General features: G+C 36.4%; 2 protein-coding genes across 2 annotated transcripts; one reads left to right on the top strand and one right to left on the bottom strand.

Annotated features, from left to right (window-relative positions):
• Positions 1-7012, bottom strand: LOC118436897. Its single transcript, XM_035855556.1, has 7 exons — positions 6630-7012; positions 4446-4612; positions 3666-3861; positions 3188-3342; positions 2026-2206; positions 1844-1965; positions 1-775 (listed from the first exon to the last, which is right to left on the bottom strand). Exons 1-7 carry the CDS (start codon positions 6895-6897, stop codon positions 101-103), a joined length of 1764 nt encoding a protein of 587 aa, XP_035711449.1. The 5' UTR covers positions 6898-7012; the 3' UTR covers positions 1-100.
• A 2439-nt stretch (positions 7013-9451) lies between these two features.
• LOC110855149 lies at positions 9452-10269 on the top strand. The gene is made up of 2 exons (XM_022103570.2): positions 9452-9670; positions 9834-10269. The coding sequence occupies exons 1-2, from the start codon at positions 9483-9485 to the stop codon at positions 10267-10269; spliced, it is 624 nt and encodes a 207-aa protein (XP_021959262.1). The 5' UTR covers positions 9452-9482.

Raw genomic sequence — 10269 nt, 5'->3', positions numbered from 1 at the left:
AGTATGAATATTTTGTTCAAGGTTTTCAATGAATGAACTTTGAATGAATAAATAATTTTTGAACATGTATGATTTACATACGTCAAAAATTCGCTGCCAACTATTTAATTCCAGCTCCACCGGAATTAACGAGACACCAGCTTTCATCAGATCCTCCATCGGTCAAATTTTCACGCAAATCCTCCTCAGCAACGTTACAATTTTCCTGCTGTTCTTGTTCCTGCCCAGTGGTTACAGGTTGGGTCTGACTAGATTGTGTAGTTGCAAGAGCAGGATTACTTCCTCGAGTTGACAGATTTGCACTCGAGGGATTTTCATTTAGAGTTTTCCGCACCCTGGATTCGGTCATGGTTTCGATTCGTTCGATTGCTAATTCCTCATTGTTACATTTTTGCGGATTCGAAGTATCAGGTTGGGTCTGACTAGATTGTGCAAGTTCAAGAACAGGATTACTTCGTCGGGTTGCCAGACTTGCATTCGGGAGATCTTCATTTCGAGTTTTCTGCACCCTGGATCCGTTTTTGATTGCTAATTGCTCCTTGTTACTTTTTCGCGGATTCGAAGCATCAGGCAGGTTGTGTTTTCTGGTAGTTTGCTTTTTAAGGATCTCGAGTCGCTTGGCTAAAATTAGTTCGAGCAGGGACCACGGCCTGGTCACAGGGGTTGATTTTTTTTCTCGACTACGACGCTTCACGACGTCCTCTTTAGGGTCTTTGGGCCCTTGCTTATCAAAGACGCGGGGGAGTTGGCGACGATTTTCAAACCACGCGGAGACCTTGAAAAAAAATATGTTGAGGTTATCAATTTGGGACAAAAGTGCGACAAAAAGGAAGTTTTCATTTAACCACTTACGGTCGAGGTACTAAACTTAGCGCCATATTTTGCATACATTGCTTATGTAAAAATTATACAGATTTTAATGCCTCGACCATAATAATGGAGCTCTCCAATTTTGAGTGGGAACAGAGCAGAGTATAATCGACGCAGTTTAACTTTACCCAAAATTTGATTCTCGCGTTCGTATCCCTACCATATCATTAGTGTGGGAAGCATAGTGTCCAACGACAAATGTCCACGTGGTCATTTTTGTGTCAACTGTGGACAGATGGACAATACTTTTTGGGTGGTATTTACGTTGGATACCCGAAGTTTTGAGTGGACAGTTGGACATTGAAATTGGAATCAATGAGGCGACAGCCCGGGATTGGAAAAGATAAACTGCGTTGATACTAACAAATGCAAATTAATGCAAATGAGAAATGAGTTATTATAACGATTCAAATATTCAAGGAAGTCCTTTGGTACCTGAGTTAAAGTCGCATCGAGACTAAAACTAATACAGAAGGAAATATGTATTTATGCAGTGAAAATATGTGTGTGTCTACATACCTCTTCATCTTTCCTAAATTTAATCCAACTGAACTTACCAATATGCGACTTTATATTGTTATTTTTTTTCTGCGGCATGTAGTGATAAAGTACTGAACAACTAATTTCATTTCTGGCATAAAGTCACCAAATACTTTGACCTATGTATGTTCCGACCAGAAATTAATTTTACTTATTTTTACAATTTTACAATTATCAGTATTATGCAACCATTCATGATGTGCAAAGGCTGTTGGCTATCTTCTATATTAAGTGAAAGTAATTTTCCTTGACGGAAGTGAAAGTGGAGAAAATTAAGTTTCGAATGTCGCGAAAATTCAAAATAAATTCAAAATTCAAAAATTAAAAGTCAGTCATTTGCGTTTCTTACAGACATTTGCATCTTATAATTGTCCCTCGCCCGGAGGAAGACGGGCTTATACGCTAGTAATGAAATAAATCAATTATTACATACCTCTTCATTTGTAAGTCCAAGTTCCTCCAATTCGTCCTTCTCCTCCATATACCCTGACAATATCCTCATCTCAGTTGCATTAGTTGGACTGATTTGGACGCGTAAAGGATCGACCATTGTTGCTGTTGAATTTAAAAAAATGCAAATCAGCCGGCAATCATGTTTTGAAGAAATTTCCATACCTTCGTCAGTCTTATTTGTCTGGGGCGGAGAGGTCTCTGGATTTATCGGGGTCTTCATGTGCCCGCCTTGTGTGGTTAAAGTTTCTGAAGATTCAGTGATTTTTTGCGGCCCTACGTCAAGTTTGCTCGCTGTCGTGGCTTTAATTTCTTGTGAACGGCGTTTAAAGAACCGTTTTACGACCTGGAATTTTTGTAAGGCAATTTTAATCAATGTTTATTTGCAAGTCGACCCTACGCAATTAAGTAAATGAGGTGAAATTAACCCTTTAAACTGTAACAATTATCATTTTATAAGAAATGGTTTAATTCGGGAGGAAGACAAAAGTCGTCCAGAAAAATCGTGGTCATGGCGCGGAAGGAAGGTAGTGGTCGTTTCTAGAAGGTCATTGATTTCCACCATTTTCTCTCCGCGACCTGAAATTTGTTGCAATTTTTAGGGATTTCTCTTATGCTAACACAATGCTAAATTTGAAGATTTTCTTCCCGAAAATTTGGATATTTCCCTATACAACGCAACGTTAAATTTTTGATTTTTCAGTTTTTCGGGTTTTATTAAAACTCCTGAATTTCTCCTCCCGCGCCATGACCACAAGATACTTATAGCGTCCCCGATTTAATGCATTTTCTTGTTGTTAATCACACACGTTAAAGGGTTAAGGGGAAAGGAGCTAAACTGCATACCCTGAGGTACATAAATACCACCGAGCTGGATATTTAGGTAGAGGGATTCACTTGTAAAGAGTAAGTTAGCGAAAAGCCAGAGAAGAGTTTGAGTTACAGAATTTAACTTCGCCAACCCCACAAATTTTTAAAGAATAAATGAAAAGTCAGGAGCAAAGTTGAGTCGGATATTAGTTTCTCCCAATAATCCGACCTGTTTGAATTGGATATAGTTTTTAAGCCAAATACGAATCTGGTCGGATCGGATATTATTAAAAATCCGAAAAACGGATCCGATCGGATTTATGAAAACACATATCCGGCTCAACTGCAGTTAAGTGTACGCATGCGTATTCATTATTTTTTCATATCGCAAAATAATTTAGGACGAAAACCAAAGGAGAAAGCTTCGTAAAAATTGTAACTCTTACAAAATCTTAAAGAAAAAATGAAAATATCCTCAATGAAATTTAGGAAAATACACATGCTCATAAATATGTACCTGTGAAGGTGTAACTCGTAATTGTTTCGCTATGTCGTCAAAATCATTCATGGTTGGATGACTATTCGACTGGAAATATTTTTCCAGTTTTTCACATTTATCAGGAGAGGGCACTTCATGATTTTTCGCGTTCTTGATTCCTTGGTGAATTCTACCTAAATGTAGAATGAAAAATAGTGGAAATACAAAATTAATATAAAGGGTGGTATAAATTTTTCGCTACAATGGAAAATTTTGCAAAGGGAAAATCTCATAAATATCTTTGTATTACATAGTTATGAGGAATTGGAATTAATATTTTTGGTTTTACGTAATATCAAAACCGACTTCGAAATATTCTCAGAATTTTTTTAAAATGTTGAATTTCGGAGCCAAAATTTTGATAAGTAACGAATTTTTCCCATCAGAAAATGTTCCATTGTCCCACCCTGTACCTACATACATTATGTAAATATTTGTAATTTCAAATATGTTTTACCTTTCCTAATTTTCGGCCTTTTTCGTATTTTTGGCTCGGCTTTTAAAGTGCTAGTTTGAGCGGAGGACGATGATGAGGTAGAATTCTTAATGGTATTATCCCCTCCGTCCGTTTGAGGTTGTTGTACTTTCTGAGATTCTGCGTCCCTCTTCACCTCCTCAAATTTTCTTGGGTGATTTTGTAACGATTTTGTAACCTGTGAATTAATAAACCGTTACAACGCAGGTAACCAAGGGGTGAAAGAGTGTCCATCTTCGAACTCGTCCTGTCCCTTGACGTTAGGAGTTTATGTACGTTCAAAATTTCAAGTCTCTATGTCTTTCCGTTCAAAAGTTATCTGACCAACGGACAGACAGACGGACGGACATAGCGATCTTGTAAAGGGCTTTCACCCTTTAATAATTCACAATTAAAGGTTATGATTCAGAATCATAACTTTTAATTCATGTGTCTTCACTCAAAAAAATTCGAAACCACCTGTGAATTACAATAATTTAGTAAAAATATGAATATTTATATTAGGAGTACTCAATATCTATGCAGCCTGCACAGATAACGAAGTAATCGCAAAAGGATACATACATATGCACAGGTCCGACTGACTTTTAGGAATTTGAGAATTTAATTAATTATCTTCAAAACTCTTAAACTGATAAAATTCTTTAATGTTGAATTCCAACGACAAAATTTCGGTAACTACTGAAATTTTACGATTTTTTCCCATCAATTCAAAAATTTCCTATTGTACCGTAACATTTTAACCACCCTGTAAATACATACATGTGCAGCGGAAATTCGTCCTATTCGTTTCGCCAAGTAGTCAATCTCCGGGTCAGTGAGGCCCTTCTGCTCACCGAAGCGTGTCTCCAATTCACAAATTTGACTTTCAGTAAAACCCTCTTCGTTACGCCCGTTCGTTTCGTTTCGTTCGTTTCGTTTTTCAAAATCTGGGAAAAAATTATAATAATTAGTGGAAATGCATGACGGGTTTATCACCTGAAACAAATTCCTCGTGTTAAATTACTAAAAATGCGATGGTGTGAAGTGTAAATCTCCGATTTGGTTGAAATTTCGAAATTATGTGGTCCATGTCAATACAACCAACGTTTCTTCAGGCACTTTGTGCGATGGTCGGAATTTGGCAAAATATTTGCGGGAAAAGTTGAAAAACGGGCGGTTTTTAGCACGGGAAGATAATTCGTTTTGTTACCAACTTGCTAAGAGTGTAAGGACATTTTTATGTTGCTAAGGAATTTGTTGAAGTTTCTAAGGAAATTTTTTAACGTTGCTAAGGATTTATTTTAAGGTGGCCAAGAAATTAATTTTATATTGCTAAGGAATTTTTTTGACGTTGCTAAGGAAATTTTAAAATCATAATCTAAATCATAATCAAAATCATAGCAATAATCATAATTCCTATCTGTTACCTAATTGGTGGAGCAGGAATGCCAATCAGAATACAGGAATATCACGGAAAATTTGACGGGACGGACTTTTCGAAATTATAATATAGATTAATGTTCTTCTGTCAAAACAAATTATCAGGTTCGGCTTTCCGCACGCTATGGTGTAAACACGAAGTCGAAAAGTCAAATATTAAATATTTATAGCTCAATACATTAACTACCACTGAAAACGACTGCCGAAATGTATTGCTTATTCTGGAATTGTGAGTTCCAGGTTGAACTTGAATATCAGCCCGCCTGCAATGTTAATAAAATGGGCAGATGACTTAAGCGCACAAAAATCCTGGAACGCTAAATCCTACAACGGAGTGCGACAACATTTTATAAATTGTCTCTCTTTGATTTCAGTCATGTCGCAGGAGTCAAGGTTTATGTGCGAAATAAGTACTGTGAGCACATCAGTAACGAAACGACATGGTAAAAGATTAGTCTGTGAGGGATCACCATTTCCCCACTACTATCTTGATTGCTAAGTCACGCACGTGTCGGTGAATAAATAATTAATACACACGTGTGTCAGGCCCTTATATTAATTAACTTACAATGCGATTTTGCGAAGTGTAACCCTCCCATTTGGTTGAAATTTCGAAATTTCGAAATGGTCCATGTCAATACAACCAACGATTCTTCAGGCAGTTTGTGCGATGGTCAGAATTTGTCAAAATATTTGAGGTCCAAGTTGAAAAACGTGCGATTTTTAGCACGGGAAGAGAATGGAAGTTGAGTTTGCTTCCTCCGCCTGGTAAAAATCGCCCGTTTTTGAACTTTGACCTCAAATATTTTGACAAACTCTGACCATCGCACAAACTGCCTGAAGAATCGTTGGTTGTATTGACATGGACCATATAATTTCGAAATTTCAACCAAATCGGAGGGTTACAGTTCACACCATCGGATTGTAAGTCACTGGAATTACTTGAAAAGGTGAAACAAATGGGTGTTTTTTTTCAAATGAATTGCAAAATTTTTTTTACTCTCGTTTATGTTAAACTTCTTGGCACTAAAAAATCCGTCCGGAGTAGAAGGCTTTAGTCACAAAAATTTCTCACCACCCTTGCAAAACTTTCAGGGTATTCATGTCACTCAAAAAACGTCGCATCGCAACCCATCTTCTCAACTTTGCGATGTTTGCGAAATCAGTGTCCTGCGTGAGCTACCAATTTCAAAGAAAAATACATACATGTAATTGTATGTAAATGAGACAAGACAAAAATCACATGACTTTGCCCCGCTTCAAAAGGGCTTACGACGTATTAAGGAGATGTCATTTTACTTCGTATAATTCGTAATAAAATAAAGACTAACTCTGCGCAAACATTGCAAAATTGGAGGGAATGATACATATGTTGGGAAACGACGTTTACGAAGTTTGACGTGAATACCCCTAAACACTCGCATTTCGCAACGGTTTATTTTAATACTGGAGTTCTAAGAGTATAATTTATCGACTTTCTCCGCCATAATTAAACTAAAATTTTAAAACTAAGTACTGCCTCACATTCATTTTTGATCCGCTCCAAGCAAGCGTAATACGCGTAGAATGCCAGGAATAATATAACGTTCAAAATCATCCACAATTGATAAGCGCACAGGGTCACAAACTCGTACGTCGCCAATTCTGCGGGGCTCCATGTTGAGTCGATTGTATGAGATGTGTAAACTCTTAGATAAGCTATCACGTTCGAGAGACTGATAATGAGGAGAAGACCGTTAAAGTAAGGGCCCGACAGCAGTCCAACTTTACCCTTGGGCTTATCAGGCTCCATTTTGTCGACCTGATAAGCTTAACCTTCCTTAACGAGATAAGCTTCCTGAAACGTTTTTCTTAAAAAGGTTAAAAATTTAAGAAACCTGTTTGAATGCGAGTGAGGATCCATAAAGAGAAAGTCAGCTGGAGCATATATAGAATTTAGGGTACACTCTAAAAACATAATGGTAATCTTTGAAAAGTAAATGCGCTCTGAATTCTGTATTAAGCAAGTTATTCCAAATCCAGAGTAACGTTAACTTGATCAAGAGTAACGTTTAGGTTGGATTTTATAAAGTGTATACCAGTTCACATTCATTCATTTGACTGCTTATCATAGTAAATTATAATGAATGAGAATGAATGTCCTGTCATTCAATGAAAATTACTAAAGATTCCGTCAGTTCAGATGAATTAGTGTATGTGTTAGGATTTATCTTTCATTTCATTTTTCACCCTATGCTTAATTCATGCATGGGCGAAGTGTATAAGAAATGAAGTCAGATGAAGTGAAATGAACTGAAATGACTTTGAAATAAAATGACTAAATGTGAATGGATATCTTCCATCAGAAATCGGGATGACTGACTTTTGAACGAAAAAAAATTGTGTATGGTATAGTAGCTTTATTTAGAATTTTAAGTTTATTTACGTATGTTTGAAGATGGTAAGATTATTTTTTAGGGTGTATTTATGCGTAGGGTGAATTTCCTTCGTTACGTAGGTAGTGAAAGACATGTGCAGTTGATACCTACTTCTGGTTCTCTTTTTCCAGGGTAAAAGTGCGCCCATGTTCAGTACATGCATACATTGAAATATTTGTAATGTGAAACATTTGGGAAAACTTTTATATGCAGAGAGATACATTTGACTCATATTGAGCTCCAATTTCTGGAAAAAAACGATGTATTGGTTTCTCACTCATAGCTGGAAAACTGTATTTACATAATTACTCCGAGAAATAGTATGGGTGCGATTATCGTGTACATTGATGAAAAGAGACGATATGAAAAATGGTTGCTTATACCATGTCGTGTGCGGTTAAATTTCATAATCCCTTTTCCATAACTGTAATATAGCATAATTCTTATCACATAAACGTGACATGATATAATCAACCACTTTGCATAATTAATTCTCCCATAAATTCTAAAATAGCAAGCAGATCATTATTTTTGGTACATACATACATACATATGTGCTTTGTACATTTTTTGCATGTTTAATGAACACGGACGTTATCATTGAATTGGTAAATATTCTAAAATTTGAAGGTGTAGTACAGAGATAAATAAAAGGAAATGAACGAACACTTGTTTGCAAGGAAATATGCTAATTCTGATATAAAAAATTAGCTTTATGCATAGTTACTGATTAGGATAAACGTAACAATAATTTTGTACATATGCAAAATGCATTATGCAAATTGACGTAACCATCCCATGCATGTGTATGTATGTAAATATGTTTCAAAAATGAGCGTAGTTAAGTATGCACGCTATCCATCAATATGTAATATGCCTATCAGTTCAAATACTCGCATAAGAATATTTGTACAACAAAATTAAGTATGTTGTAATACCCAATACCGATAGATTAGTCAGGCGTGTTCATTTACTTAAATACTTGTCCTCAGTTATTATGTGACAGATCAATTAATAAAATGTCCATCAATTTGTATGAATTTCGCAATCACTACTTTTGTGAGGTAATTCCTGGAATCCTGATGGGTGGAAAGAGTCGTGTACGTGTGGTTTGAATATTAGCCACGCGCTATTACTTGTCCCCGTCTAATGCACAAATTAACGGTGTATACAACATAGTCAGTATATACACTCAACACTCTACAACACGGGAGAGTACACCGTTAATTTGTGTATGAGCCGGGGACAAGTAATAGCGCGCGGATAATAGATACATACATATGTAAGCATTAGATATATGTACGCACAGGGTGCCCAATATATTTTTATAATGGCAAATATATGTACAATTGTAAGTGTATAATTTAGCCACAGTTCCGAAATTTGTTCGGAAGTGAAAGTTTGTTCACTTGCTTACACTACTTCATATTTAAGTTCGCGAATATTGTGCTCAATTTGGCATAGTCGACAAACCTTTATATTTTCGGTTTCCATCTCTGTGGGTTACTTCTGTGGGTTTGGACTCTTGATTACTAGACGAATTCCCTTTTACACAAATCGCTCAACCCCAGTTGATTATTGAAATTTAAAAATATAGCTAATTTGCTAGCTAATTTGGTACAATGTTTTAAATTAATTTAGCAAGCATCGAGCATAAATTTCATCCGACACCCTTTAATATGTAATCAGAGATAAGTATCAACCTCTCCCCGGTACATAACCAAGCTTCAAAATTGAACATGCTCAGCAAATCCCTTATCTTGTCACAAATTAATTAAACTGACATTTCAAATGTATTACAAGAATTCATTTATCTCCTTAAATTCAGTGAAAACTGCAAAAATTCTTTGCGAACACTTATCTAGAATGACGTAACAGATGAAATTAAAGTATAAGTATAAAACGCAATCGAGTTTGGAAAAGGATCACTAGTCAATTTTTCTGGAACATCTTTGTCGCCATGCTGCTTCGACTATTTTCCTTCGCCACTTCCATTTTTTTGGCACTGGGCTTTGTGCAAGAAATAACATTCTACACGGAACCCAACGCTGGAGGAGATGGGTTCCTATTCCGGAGTAAACAGCCCGATCTTTCGCCACATTATTCGTCACAACTAAGGATGGTCCGATCATACTGCTACACTGGATGGTAAAGATTACTTAATTAACTTGAAGTTCATGTATTTATTTCCGCTTATGTTAATTCCATGGATATTATTACACAATTTTATACCATCAACTTTTCTTGACTTGTAATAAAAATTACTTCTGCAAGAGTTAAGTGATGCAAGATATTATTCATGATTTTACAGGTGGATAGGATTCAATGAGACAAATTACTCTAACCAGAATACACTCAATCAGGATTCTGCTAATGGGACAGTGGTTTGCAGGAATGCAACATTTCCTCTAACAATGTCTTTGAGGTATCAAGGACCCTTGGACACAACCACACCTTCTGTTTCAATTTACAGTGGAACTATTTCCAACTATGCGGGTGGAATCGAACGCACATTTACTGCCTTAGCTGCCACCAACTTTGGATTTGTTCCTAAGTACATGGTTCTAACTGGAAGGTCGAGTTGGACTGGTTTTTTTAATGACGATTTTACTGGAAACTCAACCTGCTTCTCTACCTCAGAACTAGTAGCACAAGTGTATTTAACAGAAATCACCGTTAGGTCGTTAGTTAAAGGATGTGACGCCAAATACGAGAGCGAGTATTATGACGTCGATAAAATTTTGTGA

This window comes from Folsomia candida, unplaced genomic scaffold (assembly GCF_002217175.1).
Source record: "Folsomia candida strain VU population unplaced genomic scaffold, ASM221717v1 Fcan01_Sc011, whole genome shotgun sequence".
In the NCBI taxonomy this organism is placed as follows: domain Eukaryota; kingdom Metazoa; phylum Arthropoda; class Collembola; order Entomobryomorpha; family Isotomidae; genus Folsomia; species Folsomia candida.
The sequence above is the reverse complement of the archived record's forward strand: the minus strand, read 5'-3'. Positions and strand labels throughout refer to the sequence as shown.